This window comes from Bufo gargarizans, chromosome 1 (genome assembly GCF_014858855.1).
Source record: "Bufo gargarizans isolate SCDJY-AF-19 chromosome 1, ASM1485885v1, whole genome shotgun sequence".
Lineage (NCBI taxonomy): Eukaryota > Metazoa > Chordata > Amphibia > Anura > Bufonidae > Bufo > Bufo gargarizans.
The window spans coordinates 752,949,248-752,975,789 of NC_058080.1; the positions used below are offsets into that span (position 1 = coordinate 752,949,248).

A 26,542-nucleotide genomic window follows, 5' to 3' on the forward strand; every position below is an offset into this window, starting at 1 on the left:
AGCTCCAGCTCACTCTCCACATGTCCTGATGCACACAGTGTAAGAACGTAGTACGTGGAGACACGCAGTATGACCTGACGTTGTGCTCATCAGGTCACAGTGGAGAGCGTGTCAGACCTGCAGAGTAGCAGGTGCCCGAGCAGGTGCCCAGTGCCTAATCAGGAGAGGGAAGAGATTTTTTTAAATTATAGAACTGAGCACGGGGGTCTGATCTAAGCATGGGAGGTTCTGATCTGAGCATGGGGAGGGGGTCCCGATCTGGGCAATGGGGGTTTGATCTGAGCATGGGGGAAGGGGGGGGGGGGAGATCTGAGCATTGGGGGGGAGATCTGAGCATTGAAGGGGGGGGGTAATCTAAGCACGAAGGGTCTGACACTGGGAGTCTGATTTGTGTTGTCTGATCCGAGCATTGGGGGGTCTTATTTTGGGGTCTGATAAGGTTTGGGGATCCTTTTGTAGGTCAGATGAGGATTGGGGATCTGATTTGGGAGTCTGATCTGAGGTCTGATGAAAAATATTTTTTTTTCTTTTTCTCTCTGCTAATGAAAAATAAGAAAAAAATTATTTTATCAGACCTCAGATCAGATGAAAAATATTTGTTTTCTCTTATTTTTCTTTGTTAAAACCTAGGTACATCTAGTAGGGCGAAAAATATGGTGACTTGTGTGTAAATGTACAGTATAGCTTGTGGCTCCTGGTAGTCATACGTTTTTTTGTCTCTTTGTGTCTGTAAGTGTCACGACCCATGGTCTTGGTCGTGACTCTGGATCCGCATGCAGTTGCCTGAGGTTCGGTTCTATTATCAACCACATGGTGAGGGCTGCTTGTAGGTTGCCTTATGTGTGGTTACCGCTGGCAACTTGATTGGGTACTTGGCAGTATAGCAGCCTGAGCTGTTGCTAGGCAGCTTACTGTCAAGTGCATGCGGTTTCACCTGTTGTGTGTGTGTGTGTGTGTATGTATGCACTTGGGAGCCGCATGCAGTTGCCCGCGGTCTGGGTGTTGTGTCAACCGCAGCTGGGGGCACTTAGTTGTATGCCTCAAATGCGGTTGCCGCGGACAACAGATGTGCATGCGGTTGTCTTTGGCAACGTGTAGTTTTATGTATGCACTTTGTCTGTTTGTTGTGCACGAGGTTATGTTTGTATGCACTAAGACACCTCCCTTCACTTGCGGTTGTCCGCGGCAACGTCTGGTGTTGTGTGCATGTGGTGGCAATGTCTCGGCCTGCTGGCTGTTCTTCAGGACATGGTTGCCACGCATGCCATTGCCGGCGGTAACAGGTAAGTGTGTATGTGTGCTTTTCCCTTTGTGTGGCTTCACTACCCTGCCTGGTGTAGGAAGGGTTAACTCCCTTCTTTCTGTGTGAACCCTGGGTGTGTCTGAGTATGGGTGTGGCTACTTTGGGCTATAAAGCCTCTGCTTAGAGCAGTAGTCAGAGGGGGTTCTTCAGCCATGCAGTGCTGGAGACATCCTCCTGGGTAATCACCATCTGCCAGTGGGGGCCACCCTTCTGGTCATAAAAATATTGTTACACGGTGTTATGAAGGTGTGTGTGGGGTTTCCTTATTATTGCAGCTTATGGTCCTGGGTTCCTGTGTGATGTCTGGTGAGTGCTGTGTTCGTTTGTGTTCTGAACAGCAGCACTTGCACATGGGTTCCAGGCTTTGTTGTCTGAGGCAGGTAAGTGTTGTGTTGGTTGCATTTGCCTGTCACTGCCATAAGTTGTTTCTGTTCCCCCTGTGGCTTGCCCACTTTAGACTCCTGTTTCTCCGTGTCCAGGAGGAACGGGCTGTCTACCCAGCTCCTAGTTCAGGGAACGACGGAGAGTCAGTAGGGATCCGAGGTTCCTGAGCATGGGCCCTCCTACCTTTAAGGGCGGCTCATGCAGCTAGGAGTCGGGGTCAGATTAGGGAAGCGCTAGGAGGTGACCTGCTCCCTAATTCTGTGGTTCTGGCCAAGTAGCAACCTTACCATCACCCATCCTCAGCCGTGACAGTAAGGTTGGCCACCCCTGGTATACAAGAAGGTAAATCAGATACTGGTGGAGATAGTTGTTGGAGACAGGTCCGATGCAGTCATCTCCATCTTTTTCATTACACAAATATAAAACATATAATGCTTTGGGATAAAACAAAACAGAACACAAGGACTTCACAGTCTTTTACAGACCATAGGGAATATCTCCATCTACCTGATGATCCTGTGGAAGAAGAGGACTGGGACATCTCTCTGGTGTTCTTCTCTTACTGGATCTTCCTGTAGGAGACACATACAGTGACTGAATTCATTCTTTACATACAGATAATTAAAAGACATTTGTATTTAGTCCTGTCTATTACCTGATGATGTGAGGGGCTGGTGGTTCTCCATCATGACGTCCTTGTACAGATCCTTGTGTCCTTCTACATATTCCCACTCCTCCATGGATAAATAGACAGTGACATCCTGACACCTTATAGGAACCTGACAACACAATGACACCATCATCACCCAGACCCCTCCAGTGCTGTTACTGTATAATGTCCCAGCATTCCCAGCAGTGTCACCTCTCCAGTCAGCAGCTCCATCATCTTGTGGGTGAGTTCTAGGATCTTCTGCTCATTGATTTTGTGTTTTAGGGAGTGAGGTGGAGGCCCCGTGATTGGGTTCAGGGTTCTTCCCCATCCTTCAGACACAGGAGCCTGACAGCGCTGACTAGAGATCTTCTTCACCACTGTGTAATCCTGGATATGGGGAGACACAGTAATAAATATCACTACTGACATTTCCAGAGTCCGTCACCTCTACAGCCATGTCCATCTGTTATTACCATAGATAAGAATGATGTAATGTGACATCATCAGAATCTCTCACCTCTCCAGTAAGTTGGAAGAGTATCTCTAGGGTGAGATTTATTATCCTCTCCATCTTGTCTCTGTCCCTATACATCCTTGATTGGTTAATCAGGTAAATTTTCTTAAACAGAAGGTATCAGCAGGCGATTTTATGAAGCCGGAACCTTAATAGAAAGAGGAAGAAACAATGTTAAACCCACATAAAATACCATGCAAAAATACAATTACTAGTAGTAATAAAGGAGGAGATATTACGTGGCAGATGCTGTATCACACACGGTCTTATTCCAAATCGTACTCGTACTGAGGTTTTACTCCAAGTAGAAGTTCCTCATTTTAAGGACATTTCATGCTTAGTTCTTCAGATGCTCCTGGGATTGTCGTGGTTGAGAATGTATTCAGCACTTAGTGATTGGTCGAGCAAACAACTTACCCAATGGGGTCCATTTTGTTTTCATCTTGTGTATTCGGTTATGTAAAGTTATCCTCTATCCACAGCATAGGGGATAGCTATTAGATCGGGGCGGGTCCTACTGCTGGGACCCCCATTGAATACGAGAACTGGAACCCCATATTCCCTGGAGCGGGCATGAACGGAGTGGCTGGTCGGGCATGAACGCGGCCACTCCGTTGATTTCTATGGGAATTCCATAAATAGCCGGCTATCTCTAGAACTCCCATGCTTGAACCCACCGCTCCATTCATTTTTGGGGGGGGGGGGGGGGGGGGGGGGGGACTCCACAGATTACGGGGTCCTTGTCCTCATCATCTACTAATTATCCCTAAATTTTACCTAACGGGAATACCCCCTTAAGATCTTTTCCTCAACCCTCTAACTTGTCATGTGGTGGCCCCTGCCCGCCACCATCCTGCTCCTCCAGGCAGGCACAGGTACCACTCACACTGTGCCCGTCACAGTTCCAGCAGCGGACCCATGCGCCGCTGTTTCGTGTGTCTACTGGAGATATTCTTCATTGAATTGCAGCATTGCAAGGGTTAAACCCGCCTTTGGCAGCTGCTTGTAAAGTGTTAAACAGCTTCTGCTATAGATGCTATGCTGTATAAATCTCTGCCTGAGCAACAGGTTCTCTACCTTGCTATAATCTGCTTGTCTGGCAGTGTACCGACTTCTGCTTGATTCCTGGATTCTGACCCTTTGCCACCCGACATTAACCCATGCCTGATCAACGTACTGACCGTGAGCCGCCTGCCCTGACCTTCAAACTTGTTTCCTGGATTTGCATAAACTCTTCCAGCCCTGACCTCGGCTTGTTACTGACTACAAGTTTTGCCTGATCCCCAGGTGCCCCGTACCGGCATCTCTGACCCCCTGTAGGTTAGCTATCCACCACACTAGGACTACTCCAGATCCCTGTATAGGGGTTAACAGGTGAATACCAAGGGACTGCCAGGACAATCCCCTAGGTTTAGCCTAAAGTCAATCAGGTTGGTTGATACGGTGGGGTAGAATGATCAAAACTGGTGTAAAGTAGAACTGGCCTAGTTGCCCATAGCAACCAATCAGATTCCACCTTTCATTTGTCACAGGAGCTCTTCAAAATGAAAGGTGGAATCTGATTGGTTGCTATGGGCAACTAAACCAGTTTTCCTGGCGTCAGTACAATTCAGCAGAGCCGCAGTCGGACTGGAACTCTCAGCATTATAAATCATAATGGACATCTGAGATGTCTTAAAGGGGCTGTCCGGAGTGAGGATTAATCATTTGTGTCCTGAACAACCTTTTTTTTAACCAATCAAGAGGGCGGGTATAGAAGTATGTAAAAGTATAGAAGTATATTGGGGGCGGCCAGGATGAGGGTCAGATAGAGCCTAGAGACCACACACTCACCTCCACCCGTAGAGCAGCCCTGTGGGTACAGGACCTGTGATGAGGTCGTCGTCACGTGATCAGTTGCGTGTGTGGGCGGAGTCAGGAATCACATGACCAGGTGCTGCCGTTGTTCTGATAAGTGGTAAATGCTAGTGAGCTGAAGGACCTGTGATGATGTCATGGTCATGTGATCAGTGATGTGTGTGTGGGCGGAGTCAGGAATCACATGACCAGGTGCTGCCGTTGTTCTGATAAGTGGTAAATACTAGTGAGCTGAAGGACCTGTGATGATGTCATGGTCATGTGATCAGTGACGTGTGTGGGCGGAGTCAGGCTCCAGGCTGTGCAGTCTGAGGAGGATTAGAGAGCAGGGGTGACGATAGATATAGACAGCCGTGACCCCTGTTATGGGCCCCAGAGGTTAGTGGGGGCCCCGTCAAATGCAAGAATGTATTACTCTATTATGGGGAATAACAATATGGCGGCTTTTTGCTGTAATGTGGTTTTCTGGTGTATGGTGCTGTTACTCATACCTAGTTTATTGCTATTTATGCTGCTGTTTTAACCCTTTGATGATGCAGCGATTTTCTGGAGCCGTTCACATCGCTGTATGAGGACTTGTACTTTCTAACGCCAGGATGCATAGGATGTAGTGGGAATTGGGAAAAAAATTAGATTTTGTTTTTACAGCATTGCCTGTGCGGTAAGATTGCTCTTCGTTCTCCGGGTCGCCACGATTACGGCGATACCACATTTGTATCGTTTTTCTTACATTTTAGTACTAGAAAAAAAATGAAAACCTTGAAAAAAAAATAGTTTTTTCTGTTCCTCTCCATATTCTGACCCCTATAACCCTTTTGTAGTTGTGTATACGGAGATGTACGAGGGCACATTTTTTTGCCAGGTGATCAGTACTTTTCAGTGATACCATTTTGGGGTGTGCATGACTTTTTGATCACTTTATTCAGTTTTTTTTGTGGGAGGTGAAGTGACCAAAACGCAGGGAATCGGCCAGTTTGACTTTTTTTTGTTTGCCGTATGGGATAAATATTTTTATATTTTAATAGCACGGACATTTTCACAATACCCATGATGTTTATTTTTTTATTATTTTTTTTTGGGGGGAAAGGGGGTGATTTTAATTTTTATGTTTTTTTTTTATATGTATTTATATTTTTTAAAACTTTATTATATTTTTTTTTTATAGTTCCCGTAGGGAACTTGAATAAGCAGTTATCAGATTGCTTCTCTCATAGACCCCAATACATTCGCATTGGTGTCTATGAGCCATAAGCAGGATCTCCATAGGAACCTATGCGCCGCAGCCTTGTATCATTCAGGAGTACAAAGGCTGCCGCACACACCATCAGGCTCCCCTAATCCTTGCTAGGTTCCCAGATGCCGTTGTCACATTTGACCACGACATCCGAGGGGTTAAATGTCAGTGATCGGCATTGCCGCCGATCCCGGACATTAGCCACGGGTGTCTGTTGTGTGAAACAGCAGTCACACGGTTGCTATGACACCCACTCTGGGGGAGGTTGGCAACTCCTTAATCCACCATGACGTACCTGTACGTCATGGAATGTAGTGCATGAAGTCACCGAGACGTACAGGTTCACCATGGCGGTGAACTGTCACCATATCTATACATACAGCCAAAGATAAAGAAGGTTGGGGCGGCACTGCAGTATATCCGTATCAGCGGAGTGCCAGCGGCTGTGAAGGCGATCCCCCTTCAAATAGTTAGTATGAAGAATTCCACATGCTATTGCGAACAGCACGGGAAATTCAGGTCGGACTCCTCGTATGACTAGGGGTAATGTCAATCAGAGTGACACTTTTTATATACTCTTACATTTAATATAGACCAATTGGAGTCATCATACTTTGATGCATAGGTCTGATATAGATGATCTGATTTTGACTACTAATTATATCCTCTTAGGAATTAACTATATACATCTATGATGCGTTTTTGACATCTGCTCCATCCGCCTTACTCTAGGTGGCCGCCAATTTTGAGGTGTGCCCTGGGTTGCCACTTGGGCTCATGCGATGTGCTATACCTTGGTGCGGACTGGGTGCATACGCTGGAGTCTGCCCTCCCATACAATTGTACGCTAGGTTGCCATGAAGTTGCTTGCGCTCCATATGACCTGTGGAGCGCACGCTTTGACTGGATTCACAGACGCGGTGACGTATACTGACGCCTTGCGCTCCACACTAGAACGCAGAACGTCGGACTACATAGACACTAGAGGACAAACATTTACATAGCGATCACGTGATCGGACTTTTGATTCGGAAGTTTCTTAAGGTCCTGCGACATGCGCAGTTGAATGACCGGCACGCCAAACTCCTCATTGATCTCCCTCCACGCTCTCTCTAGGACCTGCCCTGTTTGGTTTTTAAGGTACATCTGTATGTATTCAATTATGTGGTCATCTTCAGATGTGTGGAATTGATAAATTATGATCACCTTATGTTGAAATATAGTATTTATGGGCATATTTAAATGACATATATATTTACAGTACTTACATGTATTGTACGTTATATTGACAATGTTGTCACTATATGCACTTACACTTCATGTATCTTGAGGATTGTATTAGGATTTTGATTGATACTAATTATAATTTGATTGAACAATGATGTAAGCTGTATAAATATACACTGACCACTAGTAATGTTTGTCACTGCTTGAGAAAGATCCCAGGAGGAGGGTCGAAACGTCGCAGTCTGGTGAATAAAAGTTTTTCCTGATTTTTACGCCTTGGATGTGCCGTGGAATTCTTCATACTATACATACAGCCAAGGATCTCGGCTAACTGGACCAAGACCAATGAGGTTCCGATAGTTTTCAAAATGGAGTTATGTTTGGGGGGGCTTCTTTTCTAGGGCTACCTCAGGGTCTCTTCAAATGTGACATGGCATCCAAAAACGATATCCACAAAATCTGCCCAGCAAAATCCATATGGTGCTCCTTCCCTTCTGAGCCCTGCGGTGTGCCCATGCAGCAGTTTATGACCACATATGGGGTGTTTCTGTAAACTGCAGAATCAGGATAAGGCCTCATGCACACGACCGTTGTGTGCATCCGTGGCCGTTGTGCCGTTTTCAGTTTTTTTTCGCGGACCCATTGACTTTCAATGGGTCCGTGGAAAAATCGGAAAATGCTCCGTTTTGCAGCCGAGGCCGTGATCCGTGTATCCTGTCCGTCAAAAAAATATGACCTGTCCTATTTTTTTGACGACAACGGTTCACGGACCCATTCAAGTCAATGGGTCCGTGAAAGAACACGGATGCACACAAGATTGGCATCCATGTCCGTGATCCGTAGGTTACTTTCATACAGACGGATCCGAAGATCCGTCTACATAAAAGCTTTTTCAGATCTAAGTTTTCACTTCGTGAAAAGTCATTTCCGACAGTATATTCTAACACAGAGGCGTTCCCATAGTGATGGGGACGCTTCTAGTTAGAATACACTACAAACTGTGTACAAGACTGCCCCCTGTGATCAGCACAATTAACCCCTTCAGGTGCGGCACCTGAAGGGGTTAATTGTACTATCATATCCCCCTGTAAGAGATCAGGGCTGCCAGGCAGCAGGGGGCAGACCCCCCCCCCCTCCCCAGTTTGAATATCATTGGTGGCCAGTGCGGCCCACCCTCCCTCCCTCTATTGTATTAATTCGTTGGTGGCACAGTGTGCGGGCCACCCCCTTCCTCCCTCTATTGTAATAATTCGTTGGTGGCACAGTGTGCGCCCCCCCGCACCCCCTTCCTCCCTCTATTGTAATAATTCGTTGGTGGCACAGTGTGCGCCCCCCCCCGCCCCCCCTTCCTCCCTCTATTGTAATAATTTGTTGGTGGCACAGTGTGCGCACCCCCCCCTCCCTCCCTCTATTGTAATAATTCGTTGGTGGCACAGTGTGCGCCCCCCCCGCCCCCCCTTCCTCCCTCTATTGTAATAATTCGTTGGTGGCACAGTGTGCGCCCCCCCCCTTCCTCCCTCTATTGTAATAATTCGTTGGTGGCACAGTGTGCGCCCCCCCTCCCTCTATTGTAATAATTTGTTGGTGGCACAGTGTGCGCCCCCCCCTTCCCTTCCCTCCCCTCCCTCTATTGTAATAATTCGTTGGTGGCACAGTGTGAAATGAACTGTCACTTACCAGTAGGAAGAGCTCCCGGCCGGTCACAGACAGCGCAGCAGCCAGCAGGTAAGTATAATGCTTCTACTATTGTACTATTGCTAAGTAACCATGGCAACCAGGGCTGCAGTAGCTTCATGGTTACCGATCGGAGCCCCAGCGATTAAACTGGGACTCCGATCGGAACTCCGCTGCCACCAATGATCGGAGGAAGGGGGGAGATGGGAGGCCGCACACTGGGCACCAATGTTGTTAATGCTATAGAGGGAGGGGGGGCCGATGGGGGTGCACACTGTGCCACCAACGAATTATCACAATAGAGGGAGGAAGGGGGGGGGCGCACACTGTGCCACCAACAAATTATTACAATAGAGGGAGGAAGGGGGGGCAGGGGGGGGGCGCACACTGTGCCACCAACGAATTATTACAATAGAGGGAGGAAGGGGGGGGCGCTCACTGTGCCACCAACGAATTATTACAATAGAGGGAGGAAGGGGGAGGGCGGGGGGCACACTGTGCCACCAACCTATTATTACAATAGAGGGAGGGGGGGGGGGCCGCACTGGCCACCAATGATATTCAAACTGGGGAGGGGGGGGGGGTCTGCCCCCTGCTGCCTGGCAGCCCTGATCTCTTACAGGGGGATATGATAGTACAATTAACCCCTTTAGGTGCGGCACCTGAGGGCTGCAGGGGGCAGTCAGAAGCGTCCCCATCACCATGGGAACGCCTCTGTGTTAGAATATACTGTTGGAAATGAGTTTTCACGATCTAACTCATATCCGACAGTATATTCTAACATAGAGGCGTTCCCATGGTGATGGGGACGCTTCAAGTTAAAATATACCATCGGATTGGAGAAAACTCTGATCCGATGGTATAAAAGGGACTCCTGACTTTACATTGAAAGTCAATGGGGACGGATCCGTTTGAAATGGCACCATATTGTGTCAATGTCAAACGGATCCGTCCCCATTGACTTGCATTGTAATTCAGGACGGATCCGTTTGGCTCCGCACGGATCCTCCAAAAATCAAAGAAGACCCACGGACGAAAAAACGATCACGGACCTACGGACCCTGTTTTTGCGGACCGTGAAAAAATACTGTCGTGTGCATGAGGCCTAATAAATATTAATGTTTGGTTGTACACCTTGCTGTTTTAGAGGAAATTGGTTTGAAATAGAAACTCTTAAAAAAAAAAAAAGTGACATTTTGAAATGTCTCCTTTATTTTCCTTAAATTCATGTGGAACACCTAAAGGGTTAATACAGTTTCTAAAATCCAGTATGAAAAATTTGACGGGCGTAGATTAATTTATGAGTGGTTTCTATTAGCTTTCAGAAAATGGAGGAACAAAACATGATTTTTTTTTCTTCAAAAATGCTTTATTATGTAAAACTGAAACAAAAGAAAAATAAAAGTAGACATATTTGATATTGTTGCGTCCGTAACAACCTGCTCAATGAAAATAGCTCATGATCTAACCTGTCAGGTGAACACGGTAAAAAAAAAAAAAAAAACTGTGCCAGAACAGCCATTTTTTGATTACCTTGCCTCACAAAAAGCGTAATATAGAATAATCAAAAATCATATGTGCCCCAAAATAATAGCAATAAAACCTTATCCCATAATTTCCAAAATGGGGTCTTTAAATGGCAACTTAAAATTATCCCAGTGAAATCTGCCCTCCAAAATCCATATGGATCTTTCTGCGCCCTGCCGTGTGCCCATGCAGCAGTTTACGACCATGTTGAGGAAGGGTTGAGACGCATGCATATATATATACATATATGCATGCAAACACGTGCATGCATGTATGATATATATGCATCCATTAATTTACACTTTATCGGATGATGTGCGCAGATGTGCCCAGCATCTGCGCACATCTGCCCTTAGTGGCCCACAGGGGCTCATGGTGGCCCCTGTGGGAAATATGTGGTAAACTGTGCCCCCTTTATAATATAGATGTATATTATATATATCCCCCTTTATAATATATATGCCCCCTGATATATGTATATCCCAGTATCAATGTATACATGTGTATGGATGTGCCCCAAGCATCCATACACATGTATATTATATATATCCCCCTCCATAGGCAGCTGAAACCAGGTGCATCGGTGTGAATGTGCCCCAAGCATTCACACTGATGCAATCTGGCTGATTGCATCAGAATGACCGGACAAGGGTCCGGTCATCCTGATGGATACAAAGAACTCAGATTCAACAGAATCTGAGTCCTTCGTTCTAATTATCTCCAGCACTGCTGCAGTTTACAGAAACACCACATACGTGGCCATAAACTGCTGTATGGGCACACGGCAGGGCGTAGTAGGAAAGGAACGCCTCAACTGTTTTCCGCTTTCATGTAGCTCCTTTACCAGAATTCAAAGCTGGAGATATGAACATTGTAGTGGATGAAGCTTGTGTCCTGCAGCACTGCTCCCATTGACTTCAACTGTACTACTTATGTAATGCAGTGTATTATGCTGTCAATGAAAAACTGACAATTAGGCCAACAGAGGGCACATCTATGGGCCTTCACTAGTTCCCCGTTTGGATTCCAAACTACTTCTCACGCTTTAGGTACCCTAAAATGCCAGGGCAGTATAAATACCCCACAAGTGACCCCATTTTGTAAAGAAGACACCCCAAGGTATTTTGTAATGGGCATAGTGAATTCATGGAAGTTTTTATTTTTTGTCACAAGTTAGTGGAATATGAGACTTTGTAAGAAAGAAAATTAAATAAAACATCATTTTCCGCTAATTTGTGACAAAAAATAAAAACTTCTATGAACTCACTATGCCCATCAGCGAATACCTTAGGGTGTCTACTTTCGGAAATGGGGTCATTTGTGGGGTGTTTCTACTGTCTGGGCATTGTAGAACCTCAGGAAACATGACAGGTGCTCAGAAAGTCAGAGCTGCTTCAAAATGCGGAAATTCACATTTTTGCACCATAGTTTGTAAACGCTATAACTTTTGCGCAAACCAATAAATATACACTTATTGCATTTTTTTTTATCAGACATGTAGAACAATACATTTAGAGAAAAATGTATATAGAAATGTAGTTTTAAAAAAAAATTACAACCAAAAGTGAAAAATGAAATTTTTTTTGCAAAATTTTTGGTCAAATTCGATTAAGATCAAAAAAAGTAAAAATGTCAGCAGCAATGAAATACCACCAAATGAAAGCTCTATTAGTGTGAAGAAAAGGAGGTAAAATTAATTTGGGTGGTAAGTTGTATGACCGAGCAATAAACCGTAAAAGTAGTGGAGTGCAGAATTGTAAAAAGTGGTCTGGTCATTAAGGGGGTTTAAGCTATAGGGGCTGAGGTGGTTAAAAGGAGGGTAATGCTTGAAATCATTGTTCTTCCATTGTTAACCATGGTGACCTGCAAAGAAACGCGTGCAGCCATCATTGCGTTGCATAAAAATGGCTTCACAGGCAAGGATATTGTGGCTACTAAGATTGCACCTCAATCAACAATTTATAGGATCATCAAGAACTTCAAGGAAAGATGTTCAATTCTTGTTAAGAAGGCTTCAGGGCGTCCAAGAAAGTCCAGCAAGCGCTAGGATCGTCTCCTAAAGAGGATTCAGCTGCGGGATCGGAGTGCCACCAGTGCAGAGCTTGCTCAGGAATGGCAGCAGGCAGGTGTGAGCGCATCTGCACGCAGAGTGAGGTGAAGACTTTTGGAATATGGCCTGGTGTCAAGAAGGGCAGCAAAGAAGCCACTTCTCTCCAAAAAAAAACATCAGGGACAGATTGATCTTCTGCAGAAAATATGTTGAATGGACTGCTGAGGACTGGGGCAAAATCATATTCTCCGATGAAGCCTCTTTCCGATTGTTTGGAGCATCAGGATAAAGGCTTGTCCGGAGAAGAAAAGGTGAGCGCTACCATCAGTCCAGTGTCATGCCAACAGTAAAGCATCCTGAGACCATTCATGTGTGGGGTTGCTTCTCATCCAAGGGAGTGGGCTCACTCACAATTTTGCCCAACAACACAGCCATGAATAAAGAATGGTACCAAAACACCCTCCAACAGCAACTTCTTCCAACAATCCAACCACAGTTTGGTGAAGAACAATGCATTTTCTAGCACGATGGAGCACCGTGCCATAAGGCAAAAGTGATAACTAAGTGGCTCTGGGACCAAAACGTTGACATTTTGGGTCTATGGCCTGGAATCTCCCCAGATCTTAATCCCATTGAGAACTTGTGGTCAATCCTCAAGAGGCGGGTGGACAAACAAAAACCCAGTAATTCTGACAAACTCCAAGAAGTGATTATGAAAGAATGGGTTGCTATCAGTCAGGAATTGGCCCAGAAGTTGATTGAGAGCATGCCCAGTCGAATTGCAGAGGTCCTGAAAAAGAAGGGCCAACACTGCAAATACTGACTCTTTGCATAAATGTCATGTAATTGTCGATAAAAGCCTTTGAAACGTATGAAGTGCGTGTAATTATATTTCACTACATCACAGAAACAACTGAAACAAAGATCTAAAAGCAGTTTAGCAGCAAACTCTGTGAAAACTAATATTTGTGTCATTCTCAAAACTTTTGGCCACGACTGTACATTCCTACCATCGATGTCTGTTCATACTGAGAGTAGTCGGGGCTCGGTTTAGGGATTCACTAGGTGGTTACCTTTTCCCAGTTTTCAGGCCTATTACCTTTTCACTTCTCTCCTGTGTTCAGTGTGGAGTTTAAATAATAAAACAAAAACAAAGACAGGTGCACTCTGCGGTCTTACTAACCCTCGTACTGGTGTAAAATTGAGAATTAGCAAACATATCCTGCTTGCAGGACATGTCTGAGCCTGAGCACCGCGCCAAGGTTGCTCAAGTAGCTCGGGACCTAACGCTAAACCTACCTGGGCCGTATGGGCAATACCAGGAGCCAGTGGGCGAATTACAGGAGCGCAAGGTCTGACTCAAAGCAATCTCCCAGTAACCTCCAGCATGTGACCATGCATACAATGGGAGGAGGCAGAGAGCTCTGAGCCCCACCCAAGACTGGCTGATCTAGCCCGGGCCTCACATGTGCACCAGAATGCTGCCTGTGGATGGAAATAAAGGCACATTCAGACTAGGAGTTTCTACACCTCCAAAAAATTTGTGAGATCCGGCAGGCTGCTCTAGCAAGGAAAGGCGTGCCCAAGCTCTGTGGATCCATTGTTACCGGAGGCTACATGAATGCCGTCCGGCCCCAGTAACAAATGAACGCCGTGAAATTTATAATGTAAAAACTCAGTGGCAGTATTGCTGTTTTTTCCCATCCCCCGCCCAGAAAGAATTAAAGGGTTATTACCATCAGATTTTGCCATATGAAGCTGACTGTGCTAGTGTCTGCAGTACATAACAGTCTTCTTTGTTCACTTCTATCTGCGGCCATTCACCTAAAAAACTAGAGGCTCCGTCTACTGACCATTTTCGCCGCCCATGTAGTTCTTATAGCCCGCTCCACTCTTCTTGATTGACGTCCGATTTGCCTGCATCTGTGTAAATCCTGCGCCGCACGCTTCTGTATTCGGCACAGGCGCGCGTGAATGCCGCGCTCCTGGTGCCAGCTTTCTCACCGTATTGTAGTCTGCGCAGGCGCAGTGAGGAAGAAATCTTCTATCTTCATTCAGCAGGACCTGCGCTGACGTCACCGCGCTCACCACGTGGTGAGCGCGATTACGTCACCAAAGGTCCTTTTGCAGGTCCTGAAAGAAGAAGAGAGAAGACAATGCCGGCTGCGCGAACAAGTGGATGAGGTGAGTTAATTTTTTTTTATTTTTTTAACCCCTAAAGCCACATTTTAGTAAGCATTCTGTATTAAGAATGCTATTATTTTTAGAGTTGAGCAGACACCAGGATGTTTGGGTTCGGCCAAACTTCACAAAAAAGTTCGAGTTCGGGACCCAAACTTGACCCTGAACTTTTGAGCACTAAAATGGCTGTAAAAATGTCATGGAAAGGGCTAGAGGGCTGCAAATGTCATCAAAATGTGGTTAAGAGCATGGGAAGTGCTCTGCAAACAAATGTGGATAGGGAAATGACTTTAAATAACATAAAATACGTAAAAATAAAATAAAAAAATCTTGATCTAGGAGGACCAGGTCCATATGGAGTAGGAGGTTGAGGAGGCAGTGGATGTGGCGGTGGAGGAGGTAGCCTACACTGCTTTTTGGTTTTAAATTTATTTGTATTTTTTAAAATTAGGTTACACCCCAAAACATTGGGAAATATAACCTGTGATAACCCCCTCCAGTCATGCTAAACACACGTTCAGACAATACACTGGCTGCAGGGCAGGCCAGCACCTCCAAGGGGCAAGCTCAGGCCATGTGCCCAATTTGGAGACCCAGAAGTTGCAGGGGCTGACCCCTGTCAGTCAGTTTGTGTAGGCGTGTGCACACTTACTGCCCCACCATGTCCCCGTGATATTCATGATCCAATTTGATATCTGCTCTATCAAATTTCGATGTTCTTTTATGCGCCTACCATGGTGATCACGGGTGGCGGGGAATCAGGGTTCCACGCCGGAGAGGGAGCGTGAGAAAGAGAGACCACATCCAAGGGAGGATTAATTTTTTCAATTTTAAAATAATAGGGCGGAATTATGGGACAAATTATTAAAGCGTAAAAGTGGGACAACTTTTTAAAGTTTAGGCATTGAATGAAAGGATGTGGCGCGCATTAATTAATGAAGAATTTATACAATTTTATTCCCTGTCAACTATGCAGAGCAGGGGTTTCTATCCGGCAAAATTTGAAAAATGTCACCTGACAATGTAATTGACGATTTTTTTTTAATTTATGTTCCTGTCACCTATGTAGAGGTGCCCAGTGACATCCCCCATCCATATCAATATCTTCTCTATCAACTTTCGATGTTCTTTTCTGAGCCTACCATGTTGATCACGGTTATCGGCGAATCAGGGTTCCACGCCGGAGAGGGAGCGTGAGAAAAAGAGACCAAATTTAAGGGAGATAAATTAATAAAAAAATTTGGGGATCGAGCGGAAATGTGGGAAAAGCTGTTAAAGCGCAAATGTGGGACATATTACAGAAGCCCAAATGTTGGCCAAAAGAGTAAAGCGAAAATGTGGGACAAATTATTGAAGCGCAAATGTGGTACAACTTGTTAAAGTTTAAGCATTGAATCAAAGGAGGTGGTGCGCATCAATCAAAGAAGAATTTCTGAAATTTTATTCCCTGTCACCTATGCAGAGCAGGGGTTTATTCACGTCTAAAATTGTATAATGTCAACCCAAGAATGTAACAGAAAAATTTCAGAAATGTATTAACCTGTCTACTTGGTAGAGCAGGGGTCTATGACAGAAAAAAAATTGTTTGTCACCCGAAAATGTAAAAGAAAAATTATTGAAATGTATTAAGCTTTTAACTAGGTAGAGGAGGGGTATATTACACCCAAAAATTTGTGAATTTCACCCAAAAATGTAATAGACACATTTTTTTTTCCGGTCTACTAGGTATAGCAGTGGTACTTCACACCCAATAATTGGTGAATTTCACCCAAAAATTTGACTGACAAAGTAGTAAAATGACATAAAATAAAATACGTACAAATAAAAACAAATATTTCATTTATGAGGTGGAGTTCCATATGGAGTAGGAGTTTGAGGAGGCGGTGGACGTAGCGGTGTAGGTGGAAGCGGCGGGGGAGGAGGACGAGGTAGCCAACACAGGTTTTTGGTTTTAATTTTATTTTTTAAAATTAAGGTACACTCCAAAAGAGTGTGAAATATCCAAAATACAAGAATGAGCAATTGCGCTGCAGTATAACAATGGCTGGTTAGTGCCGGTATACATGTCTATTCTGCACAAGGTACAGACAAGTCCTGTGGGATCCATGCCTGGTTCATTTTAATGAACGTGAGCTTGTCCACATTGGCTGTGGACAGGCGGCTGCGCTTGTCTGTGATGACGCCCCCTGCCGTGCTAAACACACGTTCAGACAATACACTGGCTGCAGGGCAGGCCAGCACCTCCAAGGCGTTAAGGGCAAGCTCAGGCCATGTGCCCAATTTGGAGACCCAGAAGTTGAAGGGGGCAGACCCGTCATTTAGTACGTGTAGGCGTGTGCACACATACTGCTCCACCATGTTGGTGAAATGCTGCCTCCTGCTAAGACGTTCCATATCAGCTGGTGGTGCTGGTTGTTGTGGCGTGCTGACAAAGCTTTTCCACATTTCGGCCATGCTAACCCTGCCTTCTGCGGTGCCCCAGCTGCGTTGGCAACCTCTTCCTCGTCCTCTGCCTTCGCCTTGTGCTTCCACTGTTCCCCCGCTGTCAGGTGGGAATGCCACCAGCAGCGCGTCTACCAGGAGGAGCCAGAGATCTTTCTTGGTTTTTTGGTGTCTACTCCACTGCAGCTCATGCTTGGCACTTAAATGCCTGGTCATGCAGGTTGTGCTCAGGTTGAGAACGTTTATGCCTCGCTTCAGGCTCTGATTGCACAGCGTTCAAACCACTCGTGTCTTGTTGTCATTACATTGTCTGAGGAACTGCCACGCCAGGGAACTCTTTGGAGCTGGCTTTGGTGTGCTCGGTCTCTTGCTGCGGTGGGCTTCTGCTGGGCTGGTGGCTCTGTGCGACCACCGCCTCTTCCTTCGAATTACATAGGTCACTCGCATGACATTGATTCCATGTGGGGTCGAGGACTTCATCGTCCTCCACATCATCTTCCACCCAGTCTTCACCCCTGCCCTCCTTGTTGGTCTGCACACTTTCGAAAGCCGCAGCAGTTGGCACCTGTGTTTCGTCATTATCCGAGACGTGCTGCGATGGTCCTCCCATGTACTCATCTTGAAAGATAAGTGGTTGGGCATCGGTGCACTCAATCTCTTCCACTTCTGCGGCAGGGCTAGGTGGATGGCCCTGGGAAACCCTACTAACAGAGTCATCAAAAAGCAGAAGAGACTGCTGCATGACTTGGGGCTCAGACTGCTTGGCTGATTTGCAAGGGGATGAGGTGAAAGACTGATGGACATGGGCTGCAGGTGCCAACTCTGATCTTTCAGCAGGAGACTGGGTAGGAGACAATGTGAAGGAACTGGAGGCACTGTCAGCAACCCAATCTACTATTGCCTGTACTTGTTCAGGCCTCACCATTCGCAGAGCCGCATTAGGCCCGACCAAATACCGCTGCAGGTTCTGTCGCCTAATCGCACCTGAGGAAGGTGTTTCTCTTGTGCGTGTAGCTGGCACAGATGGACCATGTCCTCTCCCTGCAACAGGAGCTCCACCAGTAGCACCACGACCTGGGCCACGTCCCTTATTTGACACTCTCCTCATATTTCTCGAATTTAGGATCTTGCCCTAAATGGGTGTTTAATTAATAGTAGAATAGAACGGTAGTATGTACAGGGTGTATCTCACACGCCCTGAACTAGACTAGGCCTCAATTAAATTTGTTTGCCCAAAATGGCTGTATTTCAAATACCTGAATAGAACCCCTATATATAAAGGGTGTATGTCACACGCCCTGATCCAGACTAGGCCTCAATTAAATTTGTTTGCCCAAAATGGCTGTATTTTAACCCCTTAAGGACCAGGCTCATTTTCACCTTAAGGACCAGGCCATTTTTTGCAAATCTGACCAGTGTCACTTTAAGTGCTGATAACTTTAAAACGCTTTTACTTATACAGGCCATTCTGAGATTGTTTTTTCGTCACATATTGTACTTCATGACACTGGTAAAATAAAGTCAAAAAAATTAATTTTTTTACATAATAAAATACCTAATTTACCAAAAATTTGGAAAAATTAGCAAATTTCAAAGTTTCAGTTTCTCTACTTCTGTAATACATAGTAATACCCCCAAAAATTGTGATGACTTAACATTCCCCATATGTCTACTTCATGTTTGAATTATTTTGGGAATGATATTTTATTTTTTGGGGATGTTACAAGGCTTAGAAGTTTAGAAGCAAATCTTGAAATTTTTCAGAAATTTACAAAAACCCAATTTTTAGGGACCACTACAGCTCTGAAGTCACTTTGCGAGGCTTACATAATAGAAACCGCCCAAAAATGACCCCATTCTATAAACTACACCCCTCAAGGTATTCAAAACTGATTTTACAAACTCCGTTAACCCTTTAGGTGTTGCACAAGAGTTATTGGCAAATGGGGATGAAATTTGAGAATTTCATTTTTTTGCCTAATTTTCCATTTTAACCCATTTTTTCCACTAACAAAGCAAGGGTTAACAGCCAAACAAGACTGTATCTTTATTGCCCTGACTCTGCCGTTTACAGAAACACCCCATATGTGGCCGTAAACTACTGTACGGCCACACAGCGGGGCGTAGAGTGAAAGGTACGCCGTATGGTTTTTGGAAGCCAGATTTTGCTGGACAGTTTTTTTGACACCATGTCCCATTTGAAGCCCCCTGATGCACCCCTAGAGTAGAAACTCCATAAAAGTGACCCCATCTAAGAAACTACACCCCTCAAGGTATTCAAAACTGATTTTACAAACTTTGTTAACCCTTTAGGTGTTGCACAAGATTTAATGGAAAATAGAGATACAATTTCAAAATTTCACTTTTTTGGCAGATTTTCCATTTTAATATTTTTTTTCCAGTTACAAAGCAAGGGTTAACAGCCAAACAAAACTCATTATTTATGGCCCTGATTCTGTAGTTTACAGAAACACCTCATATGTGGTTGTAGACCGCTGTACGGGCAAACGGCAGGGCGCAGAAGGAAAGGAATGCCATACTGGTTTTTGGAAGGCAGATTTTGCTGGACTGGTTTTTTGACACCATGTCCCATTTGAAGCCCCCCTGATGCACCCCTAGAGTAGAAACTCCAAAAAAGTGACCCCATTTTAGAAAGTACGGAATAGGGTGGCAGTATTGTTGGTACTAGTTCAGGGTAGATATGATTTTTGGTTGCTCTATATTACACTTTTTGTGCGGCAAGGTAACAAGAAATAGCTTTTTTGGCACGTTTTTTTTTTGTTATTTACAACATTCATCTGACAGGTTAGATCACGTGGTAATTTTATAGAGCAGGTTGTCACGGACGCAGCGATACCTAATATGTATACAATTTTTTTTATTTATGTAAGTTTTATACAATAACTTCATTTTTAAAACCAAAAAATTGTTTAGTGTCTCCATAGTCTGAGAGCCATAGTTTTTTCAGTTTTTGGGCGATTATCTTGAGTAGGGTCTAATTTTTTGCGGGATGAGATGACAGTTTGATTGGCACTATTTTGGGGTGCATATGACTTTTTGATCGCTTGCTATTACACTTTTTGTGACGTAAGATGGCAAAAAATTGCTTTTTTTACACAGTTTTTTTTTTTTTTTTTACGGTGGTCACCTGAGGGGTTAGGTCATGTGATATTTATATAGAGCCGGTCGATACGGACGCGGCAATACCTAATATGTATACTTTATTTTTATTTATGTAGGTTTTACACAATGATTTTATTTTTGAAACAAAAAAAATGATGTTTTAGTGTTTCCATAGTCTAAGAGCCATAGTTTTTTCAGTTTTTGGGCGATTATCTTGAGTAGGGTCTCATTTTTTGCGGGATGAGATGACGGTTTGATTGGTACTATTTTGGCGTACATGCGACTTTTTTGATCACTTTTATTACCTTTTTTGGGAAGTAAGGTGGGCAAAATTTCAATTTTCTCATAGTTTTTATTTTTTTATTTTTATGGCGTTCACTGTGCGGGGAAAGTAACATGACCGTTTTATAGATCAGGTCGTTACGGACGCGGCGATACCTAATATGTGTAGTTTATTTTATTTTTTAATTTTTATTCAGTGATAAATGTTTTTTTTTTATCTTAACTTTTTTCACTTATTTTTTTTATTTTTTGACCCAGACCCACTTGGTTCTTGAAGATCCAGTGGGTCTGATGTCTGTAAAATACAGTACAGAACCTATATAGGTTTCTGTACTGTATTTTACTTACACTGAACAGATCTATGCTTTCAGCACAGATCTGTTCAGCACCATGGACAGCAGGACGCCTGAGCAGGCGTCCTGTTGCCATGGGAACCTTCCCCGTCTGCCACAACTTCGCAGACGGGGAAGGGTGAGGACGGGGCTTCGGGGGGCTGTCTGGGGGCTCTCTCCCTCTCCCATCGGGGGGCTGCAAAGGCACAGCAGCCCCCCGATCGGAGAGGGAGGGAGCTCCCTCTTACTGTTAACCTTTTCCATACAGCGGTCCGTACGGACCGCTGTATGGAAAGGGTTAAACGGCTGACATCGCATCAACGATGTCAGCCGTTTATACCAGGGTGCCAGCAATGTGCTGGCACCCTGGTATACCCACTGTACACCAACGATTACGCAATAGGAGGCGGGCGGGGGATCGCGATCCCGCCTGCCGCACCGCCCGCCTCCCGCAACGCCCCCACCGCCTGCGACACCCCCCCTGCACCACCCGCCGCCATCAAATCGTGCAGGGGGGGGGGGTAATATATTGATTTTAGGCACTCTAAAGTTTCTGATCCCCGCGGTCAGGGACCGCGGGGATCAGAAACTGCAAAAAGCGCAGCAAACCGCAGGTCTGAATTGACCTGCGGTTTGCTGCGATCGCCGACACGGGGGGGTCACATGACCCCCCCTGGCGTTTTAACAGGATGCCGGCTGAATGATTTCAGCCGGCATCCTGTTCAAATTAACCCCTGCGGCGCCTGGAATGCCGATTTTAAAGTCAGGACGTACCGGTACGTCCTTGGTCCTTAAGGACTCGGGAAATAGGGCGTACCGGTACGTCCTATGTCCTTAAGGGGTTAAATAACTGAATAGAACCCCTGTATATAAAGGGTGTATCTCACAATGACATCTGCAGCAAAGGCTGCCAAATAAACTTTTTTTTTAACTTTTACTGAAATGTTCGGGTGCGGGGTCCAAAAATCCTAAAGTTTGGTACGAACCCGAACTTTACAGTTCGGGTTCGTTCAACCCTAATAATTTTCCTTTATAACCATGTTATAAGGGAAAAAGATAAAATATACAGAACACCCAGTGAATAAGTTCAGGTTCGGGTCTGGGTGCCACATTCAGTTTTTTCTAACGCGCGTGCTAAATGCATTGCACTCACGCGGAAAAAATTTAACATTGTAACGCAATCACAGACAAAACTGACTGCAATTGCGTGCCTACTGGCGCGGGTTTCCCGCAATGCGCACACTACGCATCCGCAGAAAATCTGGAACGCCCGTGTGAAAGAGGCCTAACAGTCACTCAGAAGCAGCTCCAGGATAAGGAAGCTATTAAAGAGAAGAACTGACCTGTGTGCTTCTGAATGAAGCACGTACTGAGCTCAAAGCTTCCAATGTAGCTGTGTAGTCTCCTCAGCTTCCGCTCTGTTGTCCTGGAATATCTAAGTTTTGGCTCTGCAATGCCCCAGCTGTTTTCTAGGATTTTAGGAATGATGTGTTCAGAGAATATTTGGGTAAATTTGTGATGGTTTGCTTAGGCTATGGCCCTGACTTATCAACAGGGCACAATTTGAAGTTTATCTTCAAGTTTGTCTATTTGTGTAAAAGTAATGGTCTGTAAGTCAAATTTATGAAAGTGGCACACAGCACTTGTTAAATTTAGCACAGGTAAACTATCACATTTCGACACCAGCTGTGGCAGGTCAGGAGTGGAGGGCAGTTAGGACTTGTTCTCATCTGCTATGATGAACAAGGCTGTGACAAATATCACCCCTCGTGCCCGCTTGACGTCAACTACGTCGAGCTCATGAGACGCAGTATGGTCCCTGGTTACCAAGACGTGACATTACACCCTCCCGGAGGAGCAGATAAGGTCAGCTTGGTACAGTTTACACATACACCTCCTGTCCATGCGGGCACAGAGAGGCAACAAGCTGAGAGAGCCTTTTCACTGCCGCAGTGAAAACAGCGCTTTCTCAGCCCGGGTATTTGCCACCAGCTTCTCGTTTGATATAAGCCCGGTCCGCTAACGGGATTATATAGGGTGAGAAACCAACCCGCGGTAGCTTATAACTAGGCCAAAACAAGGATGTGGGGATTCGTGATCGAGATACAAGATAGCACAAAATTGAATTATATATATAATCGCCTTAAGGGCACACTAGATATAACACTTTGCGGATTGTCAGGATTCCACCCCAGCCCTCTACCTTGCCTATGTGTAATGCTGATGTAGTCTGTTTTGACGAGTCACGTCATTCACCTGTGTCCTCTTTTTTTCTTTTCAAGAATTGTCTAAATTTATCTTTTTTACACCAATCCCGTACTAATCCTGATTGCGATCCGGGCAGTGATTTTGCACACAAGTTCACTACTTATAATCCTGGGTTTTATCCCATCCATTCACGCACTCCTGCTCTGGATCATTATCAGGAATTAGTTATACAGGATTTATTTGCTCTGCAAGGGGATATGCAATCGCCTAGGGCGACTCTCTTTAACAATCTGTCATACATTGAGCGACAAGCCCTGTCCGAACTCGAGTCAATGCCCAACATTTCTATTAAATCAGCTGATAAGGGGGGAGCAGTGGTCACCCTGGATAAAGCTATTTATAAATTACAAAATGTATTAATGTTAGAAGACACCTCTGTTTATGAGGAGCTTCCAGGTGACCCCACTCCCCTCTTTCAGCAACAAATACAATGCCTCTTGGAGAAGGGATTGGAAAATGGTTATTTGGATCAACGTCAAAGCGATTTTATTTTTGTTTAATTTCCATTGATCCCCATTTTCCACTCCATTACCAAGATACACAAGGGAGGTTTTCCTCCTTCCATGCGTCCTATTGTGTCGGGCATTGGCTCGTTCTCAGAACATCTTTCAGCCTGGGTTGACTCTGCTGCAGCCACTGGTGCAGGAAATACCTGGTTTCCTACAAGACACTAGGAGCGTTTTACAGGCTTTTCATAGCCTGAAGTGGGAGCCGTGTTTTGCATGGATCACTGCAGACGTGACTTCCCTCTACACCGTCATTCCACATGACTTGGCCATACAGGCATTACGCTGGTTTCTTGCTGTATATTCAGATTTTTCATCCCCCTTCCAGGGCTACGTGTGTGATGTGTTTTTTTTTTCCTATTAAAACACAACTTTTTTTATGTTCAATGAAAGGTTTTTCTGCAATTGTCGGGAGTTTCCATGGGAGCTAAATTCTCCCCCTCCCTGGCTAATGTGTACATGGCCTGGTGGGAACATGCATTTTTATTCTCCCCGACCAATCCCTGGGCGTCCTCACTGGAGTGGTATGGTCGCTACATCGACGACCTGCTGTTTATATGGTCGGGCGATGTGGCGACCATACCACTTTTTGAAGAGTTTTTGGATTGCAATGTGTGCAATTTGAAATTTACTGTGCACTCCAATGCTACTTACATTTCTTTTTTGGACTTGTCTCTGGAGGGCGATGAGTGTACTGGTTCAATTAACACAATTGACAATTCACACTTTTCACAAAGAAACCGCGGGTAATACAACTCTCCATGCGGCATCTTGTCATCCACCCCATGTTGCTAAAAATATCCCTAAGGGTGAGTTTATTCGCATCAGACGAAGCTGTACTCAGGATGCGACATGCCGCATGGAGATGCGCTCTGCGGCCTCCCGCCTTTCCATGAAGCAATATTCCCAGCACAGTTTAGTATGCGCCCAGAAGGAGGCCCTGTCTAGATCCAGACAATCATTATTATTCACCCACCACAACCGCACACGTCGCTCTGTGAACTCGGATCAGTCACGGCATTCCCGCCTGCCTGTTTTTGTCACTACTTACAGTGCACAATACTCGCAGATCTGTAATATAGTAAGAAAACATTTACCTGTACTTTCAACAGATGATCAATGGCGCAGTGTCTTGAAGGGTGGCATCTTGTGCTCAGCTCGCAGAGCGCCCACACTGGGCAACAGACTCTGCCCTTCTTTGTTTTCTGAGGGGGCACGAGCTTCCCCAGTGTGGTTGCGGTTTCTCAGAAGCTACAAATGTGGGCATAAAATCTGTACGTGTTTCTCTTATATGCAACCTGGCAAGGAAGTTTTTTCCTATGCCATGAATCAAAGTTTTTCTATCAAACAATACATCAACTGTATAAATAAATATATAAGTATATAAGTGGGTGGCTCTCACCTAGTGGCTATAATGGGTGCTACTAACTCAGAATTGGGTGCCTGGACCTAAAGTAGTTTAGAAATTTAAAACAAGAGGGAGAGTGAGCACTCACAACACCTAGATCCTATGATATATAGAATGTTTTAATTTTAAGGATAGAACCTACACGGTCAAAAGGGTAAAACAATTACACACCATTCACAATATAAAATACATTCGAAATAAAATGGAATAAAATGTTGCAAATAGGTACCAATATCTATTACGGTGAAAGAAAGGAAAAAGCGCCCACCTAATCTACTGGACCCTCTTACAAATTGCATGGCCATACGATAATCGATCTCCAGTGAAAAACCACAGATCCAGTTTGGAGCAGCGGACACCGCCGATCAGGTATTATCCTTGCCTGTTGAATCCCGCGATATTGTGACGTCATCGACCTGAGACGTGCGACGCAAGACGTCTGAACAGCCGGCATCGCTCGTCTCGTAGAAGGATCGTAAGACACCACACAGCGGGACATACTACCAGGAACCAGGTAGGAACTGCCAAACTGTTGTTCTGGACACGGACCACGCCATTACTAACCTGTTTGGGTGGTTAACAAATAACTAGAAGAACTAAGCACCCTCGGAGGGACTGTTTAGTACAGTGATTGTCTGCACCGGAGATAAGCGATTTATTATAAGTGACCTATCTGAGGAACTTTCGGGACGTCCCTATTGATGTGCGGTGTGTGGTATAGGAGGCAGTGGCAGTGACCGGACACTGCTACATACAAATTGCCAAAGGGAGTTCTCCCTATCAAAGAGCTCTCCTTGAATACTAACACCCACACAGACTGTGGCACCAGGATTCTACCCCGACATCAGTTCATAATAGATATTGGTACCTATTTGCAACATTTTATTCCATTTTATTTTGAATGTATTTTATATTGTGAATGGTGTGTAATTGTTTTACCCTTTTGACCGTGTAGGTTCTATCCTTAAAATTAAAACATTCTATATATCATATGATCTAGGTGTTGTGAGTGCTCACTCTCCCTCTTGTTTTAAATACATCAACTGTAACACCACTCATGTGGTGTATTGTTTTTTATGTACTCTTTGTTCCCTCTAGTACATTGGTTGTACCACCAATGGTCTTAAGGTTAGACTGTGCAGGCACATCTCTGACATTCCTCATTCACATGCCAGGAATGTGTCTGCAGTTAGCATGCATTTTTCAGTGGTGCATGGTGGCAACTCAGAGGGTTTAACAGTGCAAGGCTTGGAAAGGGTTACTCCACCACCTAGGGGTGGTAATTACAAGTAGAAGCTTTTGAATCGTGAGTCCTTTTGGATTTTTAAAATGGGGTCCACTACACCAAGTGGACTCAATCGGAAACATGACCTGATATTACACTATTGAATTTTTGATCCATGACTTGTGTGTGTTCTTTTGTTTTAATTAACCATGCTTTTTAGCACATGTTGTCAATTTCATTTGAAGGAGGGGCTTGTAGTTAGTCTGTCCACCTGCTTTTAAATGGAGGCGCTATATATCTAACCCCCTCCTCAGTTTGTGTATATCATGAGTAAGGATCGCTAATGTCTCTGA

At 44.9% G+C, this 26,542-nt stretch overlaps 1 protein-coding gene across 1 annotated transcript in view; it reads right to left on the reverse strand.

The window, feature by feature from the left end:
* The window catches only part of LOC122930651 (zinc finger protein 208-like), a 77,038-nt gene that overhangs the window by 41,457 nt on the left and 9,039 nt on the right, over positions 1 to 26,542 (reverse strand). The window contains exons 2-4 of the mRNA XM_044284165.1: positions 2,550 to 2,726; positions 2,343 to 2,466; positions 2,195 to 2,259 (exon numbers count right to left, since the gene is read on the reverse strand). Coding sequence (XP_044140100.1) covers positions 2,195 to 2,259; positions 2,343 to 2,466; positions 2,550 to 2,726 — 366 coding nt within the window. The remainder of the gene's footprint in view (positions 1 to 2,194; positions 2,260 to 2,342; positions 2,467 to 2,549; positions 2,727 to 26,542) is intronic.